This window comes from Tyto alba, unplaced genomic scaffold, assembly GCF_018691265.1.
Source record: "Tyto alba isolate M040663 unplaced genomic scaffold, T.alba_DEE_v4.0 Super-Scaffold_2, whole genome shotgun sequence".
NCBI classification, from domain to species: Eukaryota; Metazoa; Chordata; class Aves; order Strigiformes; family Tytonidae; genus Tyto; species Tyto alba.
Genome location: NW_024881282.1, coordinates 35566920 through 35592237, shown reverse-complemented (window position 1 = coordinate 35592237; position 25318 = coordinate 35566920). Strand labels below are relative to the sequence as shown.

General features: G+C 41.1%; 1 protein-coding gene across 1 annotated transcript in view; it reads left to right on the top strand.

The window, feature by feature from the left end:
• The first annotated feature begins 6945 nt into the window (after nucleotides 1-6945).
• The window catches only part of UBN2 (ubinuclein 2), a 56839-nt gene continuing 38466 nt past the window's right edge, over nucleotides 6946-25318 (top strand). Inside the window, exons 1-3 of the mRNA XM_042792093.1 lie at nucleotides 6946-7428; nucleotides 11959-12051; nucleotides 17975-18076. Coding sequence (XP_042648027.1) covers nucleotides 6955-7428; nucleotides 11959-12051; nucleotides 17975-18076 — 669 coding nt within the window. The 5' untranslated portion in view covers nucleotides 6946-6954. The remainder of the gene's footprint in view (nucleotides 7429-11958; nucleotides 12052-17974; nucleotides 18077-25318) is intronic.

The following is a 25318-nucleotide window of genomic DNA, read 5'->3' as shown; positions in this document are numbered from 1 at the left end:
TGGTAATCTTCAGCTGCCTCCAGGGGTGCTGGCCTGATGGAACAGGCTTTTCATCGGAGATAAGCATCCCATGATGCAAGTAGCTTTAAAGAAATGCTGCAAATGAGGGAAAAATGAGGGACAACTCCCCAGAGCACATAATCCTTCTCAATCTCTGTAAATATCTCAGTGTTTTTAGTTGTCAAATGAGCAGGTATGAATCATAAAAGACATACCATTAAGGAAATGTATTATTTCCAAAGGCAGCTCCTCTTCAATTTTAAACTCAGTTTAGGTACAGTTCAAGTGACAGTCACAATCAACTTGTGACAGGCAGATGCTCCTCAGTTTAACTTTCTTCACCAGTTCATTGAATTTTGCTCCCTTTCTATACATTTGTATTTTTAATGAAAAAAGCTTTTTTTTTTTTTTTTAGTGTTACTGGGTACTCCTACCAAATCTCTTCTATATTTGTTTCCGATGTACCCGTTCTTGCTATCTTGCTATTCTTTATATCTACAAGAAAAATCCAGGCTTTGAGCTAAAAGGTTATTTTATCTTTGGTAATTTGGTAGTTTTAATTTTCTTGTGAACACTTAGAAGGTATCTGATTTTTTTTAGCCTCTATTTTTTCCTCCTTCTTAGAAAAGTAAAGGGTAAACCTGCAAAGACAAATTTCCTAGTGATTTTAGACCTCAAATTAATACTCACTGCTGGGCAGAGAAAACCTCTCAGATGCTGACATTCTCTAATTTCAGTTAAGACACAGAATCCGCACACCACCTCACCTATAATCATTACTACTGGAGAAATTTACAGCTTATTTGTCAGCCTCAACTGAGTTCACCCTTAACATTAGGTAAGCTTAAAGATTAATGTTGCATGCTTGCTCCAACAGGAAATCTTGACACCGGAAGCAGAAACAGTTATTGACAATTAAGTAAAAAATAAGATGTAACTAGAAAAGTGTTCTTATCTTGTCAGTTACAATTGACTTTGCCACCCTTATCTGAGGGAACAAATTACCCACGTTCTGCTTGGTAAATGCACCCACATAAGAACTGATGTTTAATGTCTTAATATCTCACCTCCTCTCCAGGATCAAAAGCTGTTCCCAACAGCAGCTTCTTTGAGCACCTTGCTCTTCCTTGGCCAAGACGCAGTTCTTCTTTCCATTTTCTCTCATCCCTTTTTCTTCCTAACCTGTCATTCCATGTAACCTGAGGCTTTGAATTTTCTCTGAGGTTCCTTTAATTTAACAATTTTATTCTATTTATTATCTTATAGAATGTTACAATGTTCTATAGAGCATAAAAATCACCAGTCATACAGAAGTTGTGTCAGTTTTGAAGTTCTCATTGAGAAATCACAGGTGAACAGCACAGATGATAGATAACACCCCTACCTTTGGCTGAGGAACTCGAAATGCCATGACACATGCACTCCTGTAAATCCCTTTACTTTCTTAACATGAAGACTTGCCCTGATTTCTAGTTCATTGTTAATGTTAATGTGAGATAAAAGCCAACATTCTGTTTTAATCAGGTACCTACCGGATACCTAGTAGTGCCACTTATGCTGTCAAGGAACAGAACACGGTATTGGAAGACCAATCCTCATTTCAGGAAGTGAACAAAAGATGCACCTAAATCCACTTCTAAAGGTAAAAAGTGTTTCCAGTTACAGGAGCAGTAACTACCTTTTGCATAAAAATTGTTGCTACTCTTAAAACGTCTTATTGTCATTAACACCTTGAACTTTTTATCAGGTTTGTTCAAAGCTTTCCTTGGAGTTCTGGAAAGGAGTCCAGTGTCTCATAGGCTCTAACTTTCACTCTCCAATAAGTAAAGTTTGACCAGTTCACAGGGACCAATATATCAACACATGGGATAAAGTTCACAGTTGTGGTTCCTCTGCCTTGAAATTGTGATAAATGGGTATTACTGCCCTGGTAGAGTATATCCTAATTACCTGAAGCTAATACACTCTTTCTAGTCCCTACATCTGGCATTTCTCTACTTGCCTATAGTTCTTCTAAACCACTGCTTACTTCACTGAATAGAGTACTTTGGAATTTTTAAGGATGTGGCAGAGCAGCTGGTAACAACTCTAAGTACATGTGCCTGAGGAGAGAAAGCTAGAGGTATATACTGCAGGAAACAGTATTTTTAATTAAATGAATAATACAAAACCCCAAACAAACAAACAAACATGAGATGGAAGGATCCTGTAGATAAAAGAAATTAGTCTTACAAATGTTTTGCAGGGCATTGGTGCTTGGTTTTGGAAAGAGAGGGTGGGTTTTATTCCTTGATTCTGGATCTGGCAGGAAACAACTGAGTAAAACTGTAGGAGGGAAAACAAGTTCAATAAAAAGCCCACTTGAATTCAGAGAGCCTCATTAAATAGCAAACCAGAAATGCCAGCCACATTGTTGGTGCAGTGGATTCTTGTGATGCAGCGGATTCTTGTGATGCAGCAGCAGTTCTAGTAAAAGCTACACAAACACCATCCTACCTGCAGCTATTCCACCTTCTGACACAGCAATGGAAGTTGCAGCTGCTGTGGCAACAGTTACAGTGAAAGGACCACAAGGATAAACAAGATGCCTGGCTGGACCATGAGAAACCCAGATACCAGGAAGAAATAGTGAGGAAGCAACCCATGGAAAATTATGATATTCTCACAAAAAAAAAAACAACCAAACAAACAAAAAAACAAACAAACAAACAAAAAAAAACCAAACACACAACCACAAGGACAAACCTGGTAGAAATATTTCTTTGAGACGTTTGAGTGGCTGATCTGACTGGCACAGGCATGAGCTGGCTACCAACATAGCTCCTACCTCGGTGCAGGTCCCAGTGCTCACCATAATCTAAGCAGAAGACAAACTGCCATCCCGTGTCACTTAAGCTCCAGTGGGGAAACTTATTATTGATATAAGCAAAACATGTTTCCCCCCACATACCCACCCTGGGGCAACAGCCTCACAGCTTATGGAAGGAACGTATCCAGCCTTGGAAACAGAAAGCAAGCTCCCAGGAGACAGCTACAACTGATTGTAGGGACAGCCCAGCCTTCCTACGGGACCCTGGGCCTGCTGCTGGGGGCATCCAGCCCGGGGGAAGCTGCGCCCGCAGAACAGCGGCTTTCATTAGGTCTCATTAGGTCCGGGAGAGCCGCCAGCACTGGTCTGTAATGGAACAGGTACAGCTTAACCCAACAAACACCAAGAGCCCAAAAGGAAGAGAAGGTGCTAGAGGCTGGTCTCTCAGACTGAGAAGCGGTCCCAAGGCAGAGCAGGGAGATCTCAGCTGCACCAGGGCAGAGGCCTCTCTTTGGCGCCTTACTGGGCTGCCCCCATCCTTCACTGTATTTGAAACAAAGTCAGATCAAGAAAGTTCCACTCACTGATGTGGCTGTAGCACGTGTAGTTCTGAGCGTCCACTTTGTATGATCTGCTCATACTGGCTTTCACCAATGAAATAAAAAGCAGCTTCAAATTCACCTCAAAATTACTCTCTTTCTGCAGCTGTTACACTTTTTTTAAATTCTTAACATGCTTCTTTCAAGAGACACTTTCATTATTAAGTGTCCTTCAGATAACATACAAAAGGAAGGAATCTCTATTCTGTGTTGGACTATTTTAGCATGGTCATAACCTGAAAGAAAACAAAATAATTGGCAAAACATATCTAATTACTTCTTTTTATTATTATTTCGTGCTCCACGAACAAGTGAAGCACACTATACTATGTACAAATATCTGACACAGAATTTAACACCAAAGAACAAAACAGATAGCAGAACAGAAAAACAAAATGATAAAAATAGAAATTTAACTCCTCTTGAAACTCTTTGATATGGCACAAGCCTGTAACTCCTCTGGTGCCTTCAAAACTAAATTCCTGGAAAACTTAAGATCTAGTGGACTTGGTTTGTTTCTTGGGAGTCTTTTCTGAGTGCTTTCAGTATCTTAGACCAAGCATAGTGATAATATATCCCAGTAACTGCTATGCTTGGATCTGCTGCCAAATTTATTTCCGATTTAGTTCAGATACTCAGATCCAGAGCAAGCTGACTTTGGTAACTTCTCTTTAAATTCAAAGATCCAGAACTTCTGTTTGTCTAGTTGCATTAAACAAATGTTGAGCCTCATAGAAAAGATATGTGCTCCAAGATGCTCAAAGGTTAGATAGCATATAAATATGAGGGTTTATTTGTCTAATTAAACACCCAGAAGAGAGAGAGCAAGCAGGAGTATACAAACAGAGTAGCAAATATATATTAAAACCTTAGATGTGAAAGGTTACTTCTACTATCAAAGTCTGCAATCTCAGAACAAATGGCTACCTGAAACTATTTCCAAGAACAATTGTTTTTCTCTGTAACCCTATCATAGGTCAGATGAGTTATTCCTATCCAGCTGATTTTTCTCTTACTTAAAAAGTGTGTTAAAAATCTGACCAGGATGTGCCCCTAGGTGTGTCTATACTACAACTGAGATAAAGTACTGAATTCAGATACTTGCATAACTCATTTTCTTGTGGAGTGCCTGTCCTACATTCATTACTTCTGAATATGTAACTTAGGGGACTGAAAGACAGAACTTGGTTTTAGGCTGGATACTTAAAATGCACAGCCTATCTTCACCCCTTTCCATCGATATGTCCAAGTATTAACCTGCAAACAAAAATTGTTGTATTCCTGTTGTACTTATTTCAATGTCTAGTCTCCCATCTGGTAATGGAAAACAAGCATTCATCAGCACAGCAGAAGAGCCCCTGATTTCCATGTAAGCCTTTTGTTTGCTAGGCAGTAAATGGCCCTTTTGCTGAGGAAAGCCCCCTTTCTACCACTGCAAGGTTTAATGACATAGACTACACAGAAACTTTGATGAGAACTAGAAACTTCCAGGCAGGATCTGCAGGTGTGCAGCTTAGTGACACTCACTCAGTTTTAATACAGAAATACATTGCCTACTATGTGCATCATCAGACAGCTGTATGAAATTCTCAACAGGAGAGTAAGTGGGATTTCCAAATAATTTTATTACAATGCTGAAAGTAAAAACATATTTGAGGAATACCTCTACCGAGCTTGCTAGTCGTACTAGAACATGCAAGGTTTTAAGATAAAACAAATCCCTTTGACTATAAAGCTTAACAAAGCCTTCCAAGCTTCAAAAGGAGATAGCCTGCATTTCTCAGATCAGGTCTGTCATTCCACCGACTCTCTGATGCAAGCAGTATTCTGGAATGTCCTCCATTCCCTATTAGTGAAATCATAACTTTCAGTAACACCATTCTAGCGTCTATGGATCTTCTCTGGAGTATAGATGAAAGTAAGCAGTCAAGTCTAAATACTTCATATGCAATGAGAGGAAAACATCAAGCACTGTGATGCATGCAGTGTGGGAAGTGATGTGCTGCACAGAATGGTCTGCTATAATCATCCAAAATAATATACATATGTAAATTATGTTTGCTTTGCATGAGTACATTTAAAAACAAAACAAAACAAAACAAAACTCCTTCTACCTAGTATTTCTGAGGCTAAAAAAGAGCTAAAAAAAGATAACGTCTTTCTCGCTGCTCCAATGAAGCTGGAGAATACAATGCACATGAAGATGTTCATAGCTTCCTGAAACTTGGCAGCGCTTTGGTGGCACACCTCCATCTGGAAATACCAGCCTTCAGTCTGTCAAAGGAGGTGGTGACAGACTGAAACACTTGCATTCTTTGCAGGCAGCTCTTGCTCATGAAGAAAGTCTCGCTGCTGCTCATACCCTGCCTCCCTTGCGTTGTCCCCCGTCTCGGCGACAACTCTTCCTCACCAACCCACAGCCGCTCCCTGCAACCAGAACTGGTGCCCTGCAGACCAGCCATGGCGGCAGAACAACCCGCCTCTCCTCAGGACAGCCTGGCGCCCGGGCAGCGGCTGCGGCTCTGCAGGGGCAGGCCGGGCTCAACCCTCCACGGGGGTTTTGTCAAACCCTCATCTCCTCAGCCGATCCCGCCGCGCTTCAGACAGGGCGTGTGTTGACGCCACCGAGACAAGACGCGTTCGCACCGTCGCCCTTGCAGCGTGCAAACGGCCGGTCACCCCCTCCACCGAACTCCCGGTCAATGTTTAGGATTTTGGGGTGTTTCTTTCCGGTGACTGACCTACGAATTCAAGAGGCCGCAGAGCACCTTCCTCTAAGCAGGCCCGCGGCCCCGGCACCCATCCCACGCGATCCCGAGAGGACGAGCGTTGCAGCGCCCCGTGAACGCCCGCTGCTGGCGGCGAGGGTAGCCCCGGTCCCGCCGAGGCTGCTCCCGCCGCCCCGTCAGCACGAAGCAGCCCGGCCCGGGGCTGCCCCTCCCGCCGAAGGGGAAGGGGAACGGGGCGGGGGGGGGGGGGGGGGATCCCCGCTCCCCTGGCGCCAACGGCCGCCCTCGGGCAGCCGCGAGGTGTGGGGGGGGCGGTAGGGGGAGGGGAGGCGGCGCGGCCGCCATTGCCCCGCGAGGCTGTGCCGGCGGGCGGGGGCGCCCCGCGCGGCTCGGGGCGGGCGGCAGGGGGGCGGGCGGCCGGGCGGGCCGCGGGCCCTTTAAGGCGCCGACGGCAGGGCAGCGTGCACATCGCCAAGGCAACTGGGGGCGGGCGCCGGCGGCCGCGCTGACGTCGCGGGGGAAGCTGAGCAATAACAACAGCGACGCGGGGCGGCGCGCCGGCGTCGGCGGCCGCGGTGCGCCTGCGCGGCCTGCGGGCCTGCTTCTATTTATGTGGGGGGGCGCCAAGATGGCGGGGGTGGAGGCGGCGAGGAGAACGTAGGGGGCAGCTCCGACCGGGCGGCGGAGGGGGGAGGGGAGAGGGAGGAGGAGGAGCCGGTGGGAGGGAGCGCGGTGTCACCGAGCGCGTGAGGCGGGGGCCGGCGAGCGGCGGGCGGGCGGGCGGGGGGTGGGTGGGAGGGGGGGGGCCCGGCGGAGGATGGCGGAGCCGCGCCGGGTGCCGTTCATTAGCCTGTCACCCGTGAGGCGCCGCGAGGGCGAGAGCCCGGCGCTGGAGCGGGAGCCGGGGGGCCGCGAGCCGGAGCCGCCGCCGGCGGGCCGCGAGGCGCCGCTGTTGGCGCCGCCGGAGCCGCCGCACGAGCTCTCCCGGCCGGAGCCGCCGCCGCCGCCCCGCGAGAGCGCCGCCCGCCTGGAGCCGCCCCGCGAGACCGGCCGGCCGGAGCCGCCGCCGCAGCGGGAGCCCCCTCGGCCCGAGCCGCCGCCGCTGCCGCCGCCGCCGCAGCTACCGCCGCCGCCGCCGCCGCGCCAGGGCAGCCGGCAGGAGCCGCCGCCGCCGCAGGAGGCGCTCCCGCTCCGCCAGACGGTCCGCCTGGAGGTGGTGCTGAAGGACCCCACCGAGGAGGGCTGCGTGGAGTTCAGCTACCCGGAGCTGCTGCTGTGCGGGGACTCGCGGGTACGGGACCTCCCCTTCCCCCTCCCCTCCCGCCGTCCGCGCCCCGCCGCTCTTCCTCCTCCTCCCCCTCCTCCTCCTCTCCCCGGCGGGCAGCTGCCCGCGCCCCCGGCCTCGCCGATAATGTTATCGGGTCTCCCCGGGGGTGGTCCCGGCACGGCGGGGCGGCGCCCTGGAGGCAAGTCCGGCGGCCTCGCCGTCGCTCCGGGCTCCTCCTGGTGCTGAGGCTGCGCCTGTGCCCACGGCGGAGAAGGGGACGCTTCGCACTTGTCCCTGAGCCGGCCGAGGGCTCCCGGGTGGCTTTTCCCGGAGCTCCTGGCGTGTGCTGCGAGCAGGGGCGGGGGATCGCCAGTGCCTTGTGCCCCGCTTACCCCAGCTCCCCTCCCCTTTTCCCTTCCCTTCCCTGCCTGGGCAGCGGTAGTGTTGCATCCTCTCTTCCTGCGAGTTTTTTTCCGGCAGTTGAACTAAAACTTAGCGTGCCGGCCTGTTTTCCAGGTTGTCTGTAGGCTGTGTGCAGGTATATGAAGAGTTACTGGCTCGGCTCTGCTACAAGCCTTGAGAAGCAGTGAAGTGAGCGCTAGCAGACTCATTAAAGACGAGTTTCTGCAGTCTTGTGGGGGCAGGGATGAATGGGAGTTAATGCTGTTGAAATTATAACCTCACCTGTAACTGTTAAGAGCTTCATTGAAGAAAAAAAGTATTTTCCATTTTCCTATTCTTCCCAACCAGAAAACATTTGGTACTTGAACTACTTTGGTTTTTATGGAGAAAAGCTTGTGCAGACGACTTTAAGAAGCAAGCAGTGTTAGCCAATCAACAGGACCCAGTGTTCAAGCAGGAAGGAGAAACGCATGGCTCGCTTTTAAGCCACTCAGCAAGATGAGGATACCGGTGAAGTTGCACTTGATTTAGATAGTTGTGGCTCCTCTTAATTCCAATACAGACAATTGCAGAGGAGATTTATATCTTATGGTAAGGGCAGGGGGCAAGGAAGTAACTACTACTAACAAGGTTATGATAGCTCTGGTGAGAAAAGCAAATCTCAAATACCAGTACTGATACCACTGTTGGATTTTTACATCCAGCACAAATTCAAGAATGGTTAAAACTTACACTTTACAAACCAGGCTGTTTCTAGGTGGTGGTGATGATGATGATGCCATAACTATACTTAGAAGCCTGCTCACTTTTTATTCTATAGTGGGAGGGATGTGTACACTGGATTGTGTTCAAATGTGGAAGACAGAAAAATCAATGACTGTGACTTTAATCCCTCTGAGATCTTCTGATGCAAGTTAAAAGGTTCCTTCTGTTCATCCTGTGCTACAGCTGTTGCGGGCAAACAGTGCCAGTTTTGATTCCTCTGAACTGGTGTAGCATAAGCGTGCTGCTCTGTCAAGTGCCATCTTTGTGAGCAGCTCCTGTATGAAGGTGAACATGTTTGTGTTTTAGAAGTGGCTTGGTAAGTGGAGGTTGACTTTGCCCTTTGGCAGTTCCCATAACTGCCTTTTTTTCTGTAGGTTCATAATATGTTAATCCCCACAATTGGGGAAAAATGGCTTTTTATGTAGTTCGGATGCAAATTCTATGTCTTCTGAGGGGGAGCACTGGCTTAGGGGATTTTTTGGTACAGTTGGGATCAGAGACTGCTTTTAAGGTAGACATAGTGATAGAAATGCTTTATAAGAAATTATGTATGTTTTTCAGCTCTCTGTAGAGTCCAGATTGAAAAGAATGGATCATAATGGCCTGTCTGTTGCTAGACTGTGTGGAACAATCAGCTGATTTATGTAAAAGTGTCATAAATTGTGATCCTTTTAAAGTGATTCTGGACTTTTATTCTTGTTTAAGAACTGATGTGTACTTGGCCCTGTCAGTTTAACTTTTTGCTTGTTATATGGTAGAATCTGGGAAAGCTACTCTGATATGAGGGAGGACTTAAAATCTTACATTAATTGACATGAAGAGAGCGGGGAAACACATTTTATCCTGCACTAAAATTAGTGCATACTGGTTCCTCCACAGTTAAAGCAAATACAAGAGTATAATTTGCTCAGCACAGCGTAGGAGGCTCAGGATGACAGAAGTCTGTCTTTTACCCTGGTGTGTAACCTGTTTAAAGTCCTACAATAGAACAAAATTGTGAAAGAAAAACTGATCCTGCTTGTGGAGTAGAATAGCTATGGTGATTTATACCAGTTAATGCAGCAAACTACTCTGTTAAAGTGAAGCTTGACCAAGAAATGCCTTCCCTCTACCACTTTTCTGCAGAATCAATGAGATGTGCTCTTTCCAAGTAGGCAGTGACTAGTCAGCAGTTGATGTTGGGGTTTTAAGTGGAGTTTTAGATTTCCAAAAATGTTTTTGTTTTAGTAATGATTCAGTTTAAAATGAACAGTTCATATAAACTTAGCTATGCAAACTGTAGGGTGAAGATTGAGATTTTCTGGAAGCTATTGTTGACAACTTATCCCTTATAAGAAGTTGCTTGGCTACCTTATAACTATTCCTATTCAAGTTCAGCATTACAAATTTAACAGCTTGTCTTTCTGTCTTGTAGTGTTGCTTGGAACTGAAGCAACCACGAAAGGTTCTCCAGAGGCAGGCTGTTGTGGGAAGGCAAGGACTGATGCACTGGAATAACTTAAAACATTGCTTTAATAGGTCTTTTAATGAAAGGGTGGAGAATCCCAAAACTTATTTGACAGTATGAGTGCAACTTCTAATTTTTTTTTATTACAAATTTGGGTTCCTAGCCTGAATCAGAAGCTAGTGGAAATGCTTGTTAGAAACTCATGCTGTCCATGTCCTGCTTTTTTGCCTTGATAAAGAGACTGTCCTTTGATAGGGTGCTGGTAGAGTTCATCTTTTGGTAGGACTTATTTATGTAAAGTTTCTGGATGTGAGTGGTAAGTTAATGTGATTAAAGAGTTTAGTTGTCTCTTAAAAAACAGCAGAAGTGAGAGTGCATTCCCTTTTGTCAGTGCAGTTGAAGCTTGGTGTGTAAAACTGAAAGCAGGTGAGCCAGGAGCCCAAGTTGGATTCTGTAAAGGTGCTGAGGAGTAACGTCCTAGTTGCTGCAACATCTGCGAACTATCCCTCAGAGTCCTTAAACCACCAAAACTAAAACTTGTCTGAATTTGAGCTTTCAGTAGTGCTTAACCGAACAAAGTGATAGTTACAGCTTTAAGAGTTTGGTGGAGAGAAGCAAGTTACTTTGCTTGACCTCTGGCCTCAGCCTTACCTCATTTCACAACTCAAAAAAACCTGCATTTGCCTAGCAGAAGATATGGAATAGGTTTTCCCAGCTAAAAGTGGAAAAGATATTGCATGAATTGAGCAGTATTTTATATTTAATCATGCCTCCAGGAAATATGTAGGTAACTTAAACTTAAGTTTCAGGATTAACTATGACCTCTGTTTTTTTTTTTCCTCTAAGTACTCGGCGTAGAAAATGTACAGTAATGTGATGCTGGCAGTTTTTCTCAGCTTACCTTCCTCATTACATTGGTCTTGATACTACTGAGCCAGTCTGTCGTTATTTGGCCACCATTTAGTCAATATATTGGCTTTTTATACTGTGGAGGAAGGATTTTGCTTTTCTGAACTTAATGTTGCTTTTTTTCTGTCTTAGTATACCATAAGTCTTCATTTATTCACCAATGAGTGGTCCACATGCAGTAAAATTAGTTGCCATCCATAAAGTTCTGTAAAATGGAACCCCATTTCACCCTATTTAAGCATCCTAGTACCTTCCCCCCTTGCAACAATTACTGTATTTTATGTGAACTCTAATTTGAAGGCAGCCCTGTTTTTCTGCCATACCTTATTTAAAAAAAAAAAGGCACTACATATACCCGTGATTACTATTCATTGACTTCATGTCACTGAAAAGCTCTTTCTCAAAAAAAGGAGGGGCGATACTTCCTGCTTATTTGTTCAGCTGGAATATTCAATCTCTCTTATCCTTGTGGCTGCCATAGTGGCAGTCTTGTAGAATTCATGCTATGATTACTGAAATTATCTGAAGAAAAAAATGACAGCAGAAGAGTTAAAGGAGTTACATTAGTTCTGTTTGTAACATACTAAGCTTTTTACTGGCTGCTTCCCTGATGATGAGTGTACCAGGTACATCTTGTGTATTGTATCTAGAAGCACCAATAAGAGGCATCAGTGAAAGCAGAAATGAAAAGGAGATGTGTTTAGAGAGAGTTCTTTCTCTTTGAACCTCAAATGGCCATAGTTTTCTCTTACGCTTATGCTTGTCAGTTGAGGCTGTACTGGAATGCTTGGAAGAATATAAATCTGAGACTTTCTCTTAATTTTTTCTGTTTGTGTTCTCATTAGAAGAAAAGTAACTGAATGATAATTGAACAGGTCAAACTAATTTTTAGAGAATAAAGTAAGTACTTGGACTCAGTATAAGTTCTGACTATTTGGTCATTAGAGCATTGTTTATTGACATTTAATAGGTTTTTATTAGATGCACTCTGCGTGTTTCTTATGGAATGAATTAACTTCTGCATTTTTCAGAAGAAATCGGTTCACTTGGAAGATCCATTTAATGATGAACAACGTGAGCGGCATGAAGTAGAAATGCTAGCCAAGAAGTTCGAGGCAAAATATGTGAGTTACTGTACCTGTATTAAAATATACAAATATTTAATAGTGATAATTCATGATGCTATAGAGATGTTAACATAATTTTTTTTCCTGAATAGTGTTGCTAAGGTAGTGTCAGATGACTTGTGTACATTTTGGAGCTGACTGTCTCATTGTGTTTCACTTAAGCAGCTTGAAGCTGCTGCAAGCTTATTAGACAAGCCTACTAAATAGATTTGACTATAGGATGTTACAGCTTGTGAAGCTATTCTTAGAAGAGCTTCCTGTAGAAATACAACTGAATAATAGATGCAGGTTGATATTTGTGATGAATACTGTGCTAGAGGAAAAATTTTTTTTGTTTTAAATGTAATGCTGTGGTGCACTATTGAGCAGATCTTCTGTTTGGGCTAAATAGTGGTGAATCTTGATGAATTTCTGACTAGTTTGGAATGCTTCCATAGGAAGTTGTTGTTGAATAATAAGTCACTGCTTGATGAGTTTATCTTGTAGCTGCCAGCTGCCTAAAGATACTCTGCTGACTCCTGAAAGTGTAGCATGAATGACTTGAACAGCACTAGGTAGTAACATAAGGAGGCTTTCACTAATAAATGAAGGAAGAAATCGTAAAATGTTGACTAAAACCCCACCCGAACAGGTCTTTAAGAATTCACATGGGTAGGGTTGGGTGATTAATTCTGAGCTGGCAATCAAAACACATCATCATGCTTAGGCATGTTGATATTCTGGATTACTAATAGAGCACCTCAATAATAAAGAAGGGAAACGAGCAGTCATTTGTATCTTTTGCTGTTAATATACACATTAATCTTTCTTGTCCAATGTGTTTGGATTTTTTTTCTTCCAGCAAAGGCAATTTTTTCTGAGTGCCATGTCTGTATGTTCTGTAGAAGTAATTACTGTTTCAGGTCATGTTAGGTGTGATACGTAACAAAAGAAACCCTTGAACTGAAAAGAATAGTTTTCATATTTCGAAGGGATTGACGGAACCCAGTATACCCAGTGAATTGATAAAGCAGTTCCAGAACAGTGTTTGCTTTTCATTTGAAGGAGAAATTATTTTTTGCATGAGAGAAATGTTTTGACTGTATTCTTCTAGAAAACTCATTTCCATAATACAAGTTAAGGATTTTATAGTGTCCTGAAACAAGTTGCTTAACTACAGCAGATGAAAGTCAGTGTAGAGCATGTAAAGCAGTATATGTAGGAGGGGAGTGGTAGTGCAAGCAATCTAATTTTACATACACATTTATGCGTACATCAAATCTAAACATGCATTTATGTACAAAATATGGTGTTATGAGACTTAGGAAAACTCGAGGTCAGTTCTCAGTAGTCAGAAAAAGGGGCAAATAGGTACTTTTAACTATTAGAAAGCAGTAGGTAACAAAAGCAGCAGGTAACAAAAACCATTTACAACACTTTAAATTCATGATGCACTTGTATCTTGATTACTATTTGCATTTCTGATTTTCTTGCCTGCCTTTCATTCTTTACCATACCTTATGTCCCTCAGCCCCACAAAATTCCTGGAAGGGGCACGTCTTCTATATAAAGAACAACTTATTAGGTTAGGGCTGCTAAGCATGGAGAGCGTTGGGGGATTAATATTTCTTGTGTTAGATATTCCCTGTCCTTTCTCTCTTCCAATATGAGAATCATCAGTCTCTACTTACCATCCATTCTCAGAGGAATTGCATCTCTGTACATTGACCTAGTACAATTGCTCATGTTCTGACAGCATCCAGGCATCTTCTGATCCTTGTGGTGAGATGTTAGCTCCTCAGCTTAAGAACAGGGATCCCATGAAGTAGATATCCATTCTCTTTAACAGCGCTTTAGTGTAAAAGTAAACACTGGTTGTATAAGAAAGAAGTAGAGGGATTTTTCAGATTTGCAGGAAGTACTATATCCTCCTTAAACTAATAAGGTATTACTTATCTACAGCAATTTAAAATTGAGTCAGTCTTTTTAATCATAGCACGTGTGACAGTACTTTTGAAATAACTGGTTCGTGAAAAACAGTCTTCCTTGAAAACTTTCTACTTCTTTTCAGATAAATTCCTGTACTCACAATCAAATGAGTACAATATTGGATATATCTTGCAAATACTACAAAAAAGCCTACAAATAAATATATATTCATAAAATAACGTGCATGAAGTTAGTGTACTATTTGTTTACTTGATGATTCAGAACATTTTTGCAATTGCTGCACATTTTAAATACCAGCATAAAAATCTGTACCGAATGGTTCCCATTTTACTCTTTTGATTACCGTTACTCTCTAGACAATACCGAACACTGTGTTGTAAAAACATGGTATTAAATCTTAGATGATATTGTTCATAACGTAAGAATTTTTACTGGATCAAAACAAAGGTCCATCTAGTGGATGGTAGCATAGTCCTCTGGCACTAGTGAAATCTCATACTCGAAAGTATAACAGAGTAAGCATGCATTGGTATTACTTCAGTGTGCCTGTCTAGCTACCTGGCTTAATTTTTCCCAAAGCCAAAGGCTGCATGTTTAACTACCCTTTATATAGGTTTCTGCCATAAATTTGCCAGATCGTTTTGAGTTCACTGAATTTTACATTGTGTTCCATGGCACCGAGTACCATAATGATTATGTTGTATGAAAACATACTTTGTGTTTAAACCTGACGGGTTCACTTGGTGCTCCATAGTTTCTGTGTTGTAAGAAATAGTGAAATATTTCCTGTTCTTCTACATGTTGCATGTGATTCTGATGTTATCATCTAAATTCAGTCCTCTTGTTCCCCAGGTGAAGTGTTTTAACATTCTGTTATTGCATGGAAGCACTTTCTTACCTTTAAACATCCTTGTTGGCTTACTGATCCCTTTTTTGTTCCAATTTCTTTTTTAAATGAAAGGATATTAATGGTAGGTTGCCCTGATTTATCAGTGACATAATGATGACTTCTGGTTTTGTTCTCTGTTCTTTTTCTCATAAGTCCCAGTTCTTTAATTTTTTGACCATTCTTGATTGTTGAGCAAATGTCATGGAACTGTAACAACTCCAGTGCTTCCTGAGCAGCATAACAAATTGGGAGGACACTCTGTTTTTTCTTGTTTGGGTTATACTTCCTTTGTGTGGAGTACCTTGCTTTTATTGATACTGAATTCAGTTGTTGATTTATCATATGAAGTTCAGAGCAATTATGAGGTCTTTCAGTGATTCTTCAGTTGGTCTTTTTTTTAATTTACTATCCTCAGTAATTTCGGTTATCTCACTAACCTCCCCAACTGTTAGCCCTCTCTGTTGCTTCTGAAGATGAATGAATACACACTCCTTGATTTCACCGATCACTTTCTTTGCCAGAATCAAATATTTATGCCTACCCTTTCTTTACTAGCCTTAAACTAGACATTAATTTGTGTGGACCTTCCCACTTATCACATTATAGTTCATTGTCTTTAAAGATCTTTGGACTTTTTTTAAGGTATTTGAAGTACTGCTTCCTTCTACCAAAATTTTTTCCTGTTCTGGAATGTATATTCTTGTGCCTGTTGGTTCTGTTCTTTATAAATTCTATTAACTTGTTCACTATAGATACCAGGTTTGCTGGTATGGCCCTTGGAACACTTCAAAAATTGGCACTGTATTTGCTGCCTTGTAGTCCTGTTGGACAGAGGTTGTTTAAACCTTGGTTTGCATGCCACAGTTAATTTGTTGAACTCTTATTCGAGTTTTCTGAAGACTTACATGATTACTGTTTGCAGCCTCAGGAGCTAGACATCTTAATTTGCCCCAGTATTGTGACTGCTTATGTTCTGGGACAGAAAGGTTGGGGGAACTCTCTTGAGAAAGGTTAAAAGCTTCAGTGGTAAAACTTGCCTGAACTGCTGTATAGTAAGCACTGATACAGGTAATCCTTTCAGTTCTTCTGCTGTGGTCTTGCACCCTTAACATCTTGATCATACGGACTTTCAACACTTCCTTAAACATGACTGGGTAGAACCAGGCCTGAAGGAAATTCTCTAATTATACATGCAGTGGTTCAGATAGTTTCATGTGTCTGAATACCGGATGCTATTTTAACCCTACTTTTATTCATTCAGCTATTAGGAGACTTCGTTTTTTTGTTATTAACTTTGTGCCATATATGCACTATGTTTTTATGAACAGCAGACAGTCAGAATGTATTGACAAGTAATTAATTTTTTTTTAATGCCCATACATTGAAGTAATAGAATCATAGAGTAGCTATTGCTGCAAAAGGATTTTGGACTCACAAACAAGGATGTTGATGGTTACTTGGGCTTAACAGGAGATGTGGTACAGAGGTGGATTGCATTACACTTTAGTGAGATCAGTAGAGGTAAAGTATAGTTTACGTAGCATTCTTCAGACAACCTGCTGGCACTTCAGTCAGAATCATAAGAATTACATTACAATGGAGTTTAAACAGAATTCTTAAGTGCTATCTTTATTTTCTTAAGGTTTTTTTTTCTTCTCTCATACAAACTCTCTTTTTAAAAAGAAAAAAAGCACTGCATGCTTTGGAAATGTACAGTCATTCAGATGTTTTAACAGATAAGTGACTGATAGGAAAAGTTAGGACTACTTAGCTTAGAAACCTGACGCTTGGAATATAGCTTGGAAACCTGAAATAAAAATTGAACTCACTTTTGAGGGTTTTTCTCCTAGGACTACTGCATTTATTTAATTATACTAGAGAGATTCCTGTTTGCTTGCAAGAACGCATGCTTTACTTACTTTGCAAGAATTCAAGCTTGTTACTATTGTTAAAATTGAGGTGTTCAGTTGCTTATGCTTCTCATAAAAGAGCAAGGATGCAACCTTCTTTGAACGGTGTCTTTGTACTCAGAGTACCAAGTGGGTTGTGATATTTGGATGTCATAATTGAAAAGAGTAATTCTAAACATGCTTAGGACTGTAGAGTACAGGCAGAGAAGCTTCAGGAGCAAGTCTTGTTAAATTCACGGAAGAACACTGGTTACCATTTTAGTGAAGGCAGTGCCTTTTGCAGAATTTTATCCTTGAAGACTTACGTTGGCAATTTTCACAATATATGGGAGTCAGAAAACTAGGCCTTATCCTAAGCAGGTTTCAATTTGTATAACTGTTTAGATTCCCCAAATGATTGAACTGGGTATGATTTCTTTTTTTTTCCACTTGATTTAACAAAATTTTCACATGGGAAAAGTACTTACAGGTTAAAATGAAATTTACTGTCTCCTACAGGTAAGTGAACCCACAATCTGTGATGCAGCTTCTGACTTTGTTATTCAAGTAATCATTTCATGTTCAGTCCTATCAGTTGAGGTGACATGACAGCTCTTGCATTTCAAAGGATTTTATCTTAATATGTTTTTTTTTCAGTTATGTCATATGAATTCTGTAGCTTCTTGAAAACTCATAGCTACCATATCTGCAAGTCCAAGATCAATATTTTTTCACTTTTGACTAGGCTTCACTTTTCTGTAGAGAAGCAGTCCATCTTGTATGGGGAAGCACTTTACCGAATTGCTGGGCTATCAGTATTTGCCTTTGTAACGACTCTGTAACATACTGAAAAACTTAACACTTTCTGAATTATCCCAGTCCTTCTATCACTAACAGTCCTATCATAATGTTTTAAAAACATAGGACAGTGAAACATCTCTAAATAGGAAGTGTTAGGAAGATCTTGGTCATGCAGAAAGCATTTGGCTAGTGAATACCTTTCAGGGATGATTCTGGTGAGGCTATAGTGAGGCATGTTTGCCAGAACTCATTCCTGTGTAAAAGTTTTCATTAGTCAACTGGACTATCTTCAAGGAAGCATCCAAGAAAGCAGAACTGCTAATTTCTTGAATGACCATCCCTCCAGTGCCTTATGTTTTGTAGATCTTAGTACATTGCTTCCCAACTGATAGAACGCTTGCTTTGTTTTCAGGGTGGAAAGCCCCACAAACATCGGAAGGATCGCCTGCAGGATCTAATTGATATAGGCTATGGTTATGATGAAACAGACCCTTTCATTGATAATTCTGAAGCGGTAAGTAAGTCTCATCAAAGCAGCAAGAAGAAATAAGACAATGCTTTCTTTTTTTGATAAGGAAGGTAGGTAAGGGAAAATACTTTGTGCCTGTGTATAACTGGCATGGATCCAAAGGGCATACTACTTTGGGAATCCAGTGAATGATTGTATTTGTGGTTTCATTTAGAGATTCTTAAGCACTGCAAGAATTAAGAAAGCTATTGCTAGACCACATAATTTTCCGGCTTTAGAAATTAAATTATTTTTATTTGTGCCCTTCATTTACTGTGGACTGAAATTACACTGGCTCTGTTTTGTTTGTTGTACTTGCTATCGGGATTATTAGTAGATTACTGGTGCTAGATTTCCTCCATTAGATCAGGAAGCTGTTCTGCTCCTAAAACCCAGTAAGAATAGGATGGCTATTCTAAACATTCACCAAATATGTCTGAAAAATTTGAGATAAAACAGCTTGGTTAAACAGCAGGATATTACAGCTTATTTTGTCTGAATATTTTTCAGAAATGAAAGCACATCTTGAGGCCAAAGAGAAAGGTATTAGTTAGGTGGAGGCAATATGGGGGATATCAGGAGGTTTATAAGAGGGCATTTGAAGATAGCTTAGAGGTGATATATGAAATTACGAAAATTAGGAAGAAGCTTGGAAGAAAGAGTGGATGATAAAAAAGCTTGGAGAGCTTTATTATTTCTCCTTTATTAGGTGTCAGGAAGAAGCAGGTCTACTGTTTAGTCAAGTAAAAATGAAAACCAAAACCAAACCAACAACAACAACAAAAAAAAAGACAACAGAAAAACCCACCAAAAAAAAAACCAACAAAACAAACTACACCTGACACTTCAGCCAGCCTCCAGTTTCCTCCACTGCTGAATGACACTGGACAAAGCAGCCATGATGCACTCTGCAGAAGAGGGAGATAAATCTGAGTGGGAGAGGAAAGTTGATGAAAAGAAGTTAAGAGTAAGAAAAGCACAGAAATGAAGTGCATTGCTTGGCATACATTGTCAAGCCTCTGTCTGGATGTGGTAGTAGATCTAGGAAATTATAGAACTTTGTAAAGAGCTTCTGTGAACCTTGAGCTGTGAGGTTTCTAGCATACAGATGTGGCAATTAATATTTCTCTTAACAACTGTGTGAGGTGCACAGGAGGCATGCTGCAGAGCTGATACCTTCTTGAGCAAAAGTTCATCAGTTAACCACAGTTGATAGCAGGCTGACCTCATCTGTGTACTGTTAGTTTTTGAAGTAGGTCTGAAGACATGTTGAACAAGTTGTGTAAAAAGGTAGTTTGCTGTAGATGCTTCCTGCAGCTTGTATTAATTTGTCCTTTTTCTTCGTCTAGATTAAAATTTCAGTTGAATTTGCCAATATCAAACTGCCCTATCGTTATCCCTCAACGTCTGGTTGTGCTGCTGGAACAATATTGGGGCCTAAGCCTTGTTATGTCCTTTCCAAAGGTCAGATTCTGATCTTCAGCTCAGTAAGAACAGATGTGCTTCATTCCTGATGAGAAACCACTGGAGCCTATAGGTTTATCTGGATTGTCACTGTTGCTTAAGTTAACCGTCCTCAGTTTGGAAACTTTATGATACAGGACCCAAGTTGTATCTTGTTTTTTCTGGATTTATTGTGACCTATTACAGATCTGATAGGTTATTTGGATAACTTTTAGTATTCCATAGTACAGTTCTCTATCAAAGATGTATGTGAGTCTAGCAGGGTGGAACACTCACTGGTATATTAGTACTCCTCATACTCTGCTTCTTTCTAGTGCTGCTCTTGTTAGCAGCAGCAGATCCGTTAGATTTGCAGGAGCATATACTTCTGATATCTCTTGCCAGACTCCTTGCAAGAACATACAAAAGACAGTTGTTAGAGGACCAGATGGTTGTGTCATGTGGTAGCTGTGGAAGCTACTGGGGAGAATGGTGTATTCTCTAAAGGCTGCTCTCCTGAACAAATCATTATGCCTTGTGTCTGCATTACAAATACAGACTAGTGAGAGGCCATCTCTGTCTTGCTTTTATCTCTATTTTTGTGTAGAAAAGAAAAAAAAAATGCAGCGTGCCAGCTGCAGTCTAAGTTGCTGTTGCAGAGCTTAAGGGTCCTGTAATGTAGGAGTTAAGTTCAACAGAACCTCTCATTCCATCTCAGATGCAAATGGAAAGTGTTCAGAAAGAAAGTTCACGTCTGCCTTGCTCATCTTCTGTGTGACCAGCTATTAAGTCACCACGCACCCAGAGAAATGTCAGAGCCAGGCCCAGCCTGGACGTAATTCCTTTTGGAGGATACACTTTCTTACACGTAAAGCTATAATATCCTGGGCACAAAGACTTGAAAAATGAGTATGAGTGTCTCTTGAATTGCTCCAGGATTGGTGTCCAGTTGTCTTCCTCTATATCCCAGGAAAAAAATAATTGAAAGCTTCCTTAGAATTTGAGTCTTTTTTCTTGTTGCAGGTGTGAAAGAAATACTGGGATCTTTGGCACTGAAACAGATTTATTCCATAGTGTTAGAGATATTTTCCTTCTAAAAATGGATTTTGAGGTAATGCCATCAAATATTATTCAAAGAAATCAAACCAATAAAATCTAAGCCTGTTTTTAGCAGTCACTGAAACTGAGTTAAGGAATTCTGCTTCTCTTGGACCCACTTCTAATTGAGCAATTTTGTATATGTAACATAGGTGCATATATAACAAATAGTATATGTAACAGCATTTGGGTCATCCAAGCATTAAGGCAGGCAGTTGTTCTGCTTGTTGTCTTGAGGATAGGGGTCAGGGTTAAGTGCAAGGAACCTGCTGCTGTCTTGATTCTCAAGAAATGGATTTTAACGGGGCTGAAATACAGACAGGTACAGGATGTGCTTTTCTGGAAGAAGGTTCTTGGAAAGTGCTGGTAGAAGTCTTCTAAGCAAAGACAGATTTTTTTTCCTGTCAGACTCCTCAAAGGGAACTGGTACCTGCTCTGATGAAGCAGGGTAAATTTTGGGCTGCTTGGTAGGTTAGATTGCCATTGTTTAGCTTCTGTGAAAACGAAAATGATGCATGAGATTTACAGATTTGCTTCCACTGTTTACTCTGGAAAGAAAAAGTACTTCCATACAGCATAGTAAAGGCTGTAGCAGCGTGGCTGCATTAAGACCATCAAAGTACTTGTGGCTACTGAACATGGAAGAGTAAGTGTTCCTGAAGAGTAAGTCAGTGGACTCAGACATGGGCCAACTAAAGGAAAATACTGGAGAAAGGTTCTTGGATACGTATTATCCTAAGTGACACAATCATTTCCTACCTCCCATCTTCAGACATGTATCCCTCTTACAGGAATAAGTACATAGTTAAAGGTTTCTGTTTGTTTTGGATGTATCCGGTATGTATGCTGTTCAGATTTTTACCTTGCTGTCTTCCTTGGGAAATTTTTAGCTGTTTCTGTTTCAAAGAAGTGGCTTTTCTTCTTTGAATTGCAAGCAATTCCCAATTACAGGCAAGTGGGAAATCTGTGCTTCAGTCTATGCAGTAGATATTTTTGCATTGAACATTTTGACTGTAGTCAGTGGGTTGTGAACTCTTCCAGAAAAAATGTAAATCAAGACTATCTTACTATTGTTTCTAGCTGCTATGTAGAGGTTAGTCTGATGGCAAGTCAATTTTTGCTTATATTAATGGACCTCTGTGGTAGTAATACATAAAATGTTCATAACCTGCAAAGAAAGCTGTGCCTCCTCAGTGTTGCCACTGCTGTGATGTTGAAAATAGGTTTTGCTGTAGTGCAAACTGCCCAGAACTCTACATTCTTTGTGGAGTAGTATTCCTGTAGATCTCTGCTTCCCCTCTATTTTGCCTGCATGCCCACATATGCATACACGTGCATATAGGCCTGGTTTGGCTGGACTACTTGCTCTTGTGATGAACTCTGAATATTTGGTTGGTTGAATACTTCCCTGACAATGTAAGCTTTATATAGATAGAAATTCCAGGGGAATACAATGCTCTCTGAGCTTTCTGCTATGTAATACAGAACAGGGATCTGAAGTAATACATGGTGCTTATTGAAAAAGTAGGCAATTTTCTCTTTCTTTGAGGTAATAAGACTTGCATGTCCAAAACAAAGACCAGCTAGCACCTTCCCCCATATTGGGTAGATAAATGCTGAGGAAGAACCATTCACCTAGAAATATGTAAGCAGTGCAAGCTGTCTTTTGAAGCAATGGTACCAGGTAGCCACACTGACAGAAACTGAAGCAAAGCATGAATGCCAAGAGCAGTGGGAAGGATACAGTTCAGTACTTCAGAGAACCAGGGCTATATGTCAGGATTTAATCCAGCCTATTATGGTTCCACAATAGCCTTCTAAACACTGGTGTAAGAGTCCTGTGCTGCTGGGAAGACAACTAGCCTACTGGTGGTTTCTCATACATGGCAAGTTTCTCCAAAACAGGTGCTTAAAGGAAAATCTTATTTCTCTTTAGCTACATCTTGCCTCAAGAGCTCAGACCCTCTTAAAAGGCAGCCTTTCAAGGATTGTTGTTTTCAGTAATTCCAAACACAATGGTAAAAGAGTTGCTCTTTTTCTATCTGGGTTCTCTGGAATACTTTCTGTAATTTTAAGGGCTCAGTACTTGCAAAAATTCTGTATCATGATACTGGTTTTGTGATAAATTTGGTTTACTTAATTTTGTAGTCTCCAGGATTACTAAAGGTGTGATGGATTTAATATCCTCTTCGCTCCTACCCTGGCTTCCCCTCAAGTGTTCCTACTGTTGTGATCTAAAACATGAAGCTGATAGATTGCCAGTAAGAGCATCTTGCTCAAGAGTCTTGAATAGCTGAGATGCTTTTTTCCCTAGTGAGAATGGTATATATTTGGGGAATGGCAGAGTTCAAGTGTGTTGATGGTAATTTTTACTTTTTTTTTTTTGTGGGCTTCTGGGCCAGAATTGTTTCAGGCCAACTTGATGATGTTCCCTCATCTTTCCTACTTAAAGGAGCTTGTTTTATGCATAGCTATGGAGACAGTCTTGCTTGAGAAAGATAAATGTGTGTTTAAAAAAAAAAAAAAGAGAAAAAAACAAAAAAAAACAAAAAAAAACAAAAACACAAAACAAACTCAAACAAACAAAAAACAACCCAACAAAATGAAAAAAACCTATCAACCTGCCAATGTTTGAGGTATATACAGAAAAATGCTACATAGGATCCATTATTAAACATATTTTCACATTGGATTGAGAGAGAAGTTTAACATTGCTGCATTTTTCATGTGGAAAAAGCTGACTTTGTAGACCTCTATCACAAACCTCGTCCACAATGAATACGTAAGGGTGCATTAAAGCTTTTCTTTCTTTAAGAGATTCACTTACTGGCTGTTTTATTGGCTATGGGTTTGTGTGCTTATATTACTGGTCTGTCATCCTTGTTCATTGTCACTTTTCCCAGTCTTGAAGGTTCAGTGGCTAGGGAATAGTGCTCACTTAGCTGAGTGTACCATGTCACCTTTAATAAAAGATGTCTTGTATGCTTCCCAGGTGTTTTCAGGGTAGATCTGCCTGTTGGCACCTGACATGTCATGCATTCAGATGAATAAAAGGGACAATTTCAATTAGGAGATTATTTCTTTGCTTTTTATCTCTCCTCACCCCAAGATAAATAAAAGCTGTAAAGTGGACTACCAAACAAATAAAGCAGATACTGTTCTGCTTAATGCAGAACAGTCCTTTTTAAACTATCTACTACGCAGTCCTCGAGTACTGTTGTTTAAATTAGTGTATATCAAGAATGTAGGCGTAAGAAGTAATAATGATAATAGGTGTAGCAACTTCTTGCTTTTTGCTAATTTTTTTTAAAGAGCACAAAATCACTTTTCAAAGTAACCTGACTATTCTTCATGAGTAGATAAATTTATTTAACCAGCAGTGTTTAAGTGTTTTCCAAAAAATATACAAACAATACGATTATTACTATAATATAAAGGGAAGGTTTGTAACATGCCAAAATAACAGATCTTTGATAAGAGCATTTGTGTTAAGTGTCATATATGGTAAGTCTGTTCACCATGTTAAATGACTGAAAAAAGAAAGTGTAACTTCTTCCTGTAGAATCTTCTAGTAACTCTGTAACATGAAACCTGGAGAGGTTAAGTAATATATTGCGTATATATTTAATAAAAACACTGAACTGTATTTTCAGTGTAGGTCACAGCTCAATCTCTGAAAGAATTGAGTTGAGCAGATAAGGGTGGTCAGGAGTGGTCATATATTTTATAATTTAGGCTGAAATATTTTCAAGGTTATAAGAATGTCATCTTGTTGCACTGAAGGACACTTAAGCTAATAGCTTGACTCCAGTGACTGGTGGGAGGATATAAAAAGTGGTGGTTGTGGTGAGGACAAAGCAGAGCAGTATATATGTATGTATATATTGGTACTTTTCTCAAGGTGCTCTGGTAGGTTGATGGATAATAATATCCTGACTGTTAAACTAGGATTCTCCTAGGAGACTATCCTATAATAGTCTAGACTACCCTGAGCCAGGCATCATATCTTGATCTAAATCTGTTATGCTTTTTTCTGTTGTGCTTTGTCAGCTGTCCTTTGCCCCAGGATTAAAAAAAAAAAAAAACACGCACACACAAAAAAAAACAACAAAGAAAACAAACAAAAAACAACAAAGAAAACAAACAAACAAACAAAAAAACTCCAACTTGCCTATGCGCTTTGGAAGAGGAACCTTCTTTACCATGGGAAAGCTCTTTCTGCTTGCTTTTTGATGTCGTCTTGGATTAGGAAAGCAATGTATTGTTCCCCCTTAACCTTGTTCAGGAGTTTGTTGTATGTTCTATTGTGCTATTTTTCAGAAAGATATTTGTTATTTTGTTTGAAAACTTATCTTTGAAGGACAGCAAAGCCAAAGAGTGCATTTCAGTTCTTTGTGTCTGTAAGAAGCATAGAGATCCATCAGCTATGTTTGAAGTATCTTGAAGTATGTTGTGAAATGTACAGATACTCAGTCAATTTGACTGAAGCAGCCATATCTGATGTAACTTCAGTTGCTTGACTTTATTCAGTGGGCTAATGATGATCAAAAATAAGCAGCTCATCCCCACCCCTTTCAAAAATAAACTGAAGGAGGAACAAAAATGATCCCTGCTTATATTTTATGTAAATAATACCAGTTTGACAACAAATAATGTACTGACTAAATTTCTTAAAATGCTTGGACATGTTTGCCGCAAATACAATTT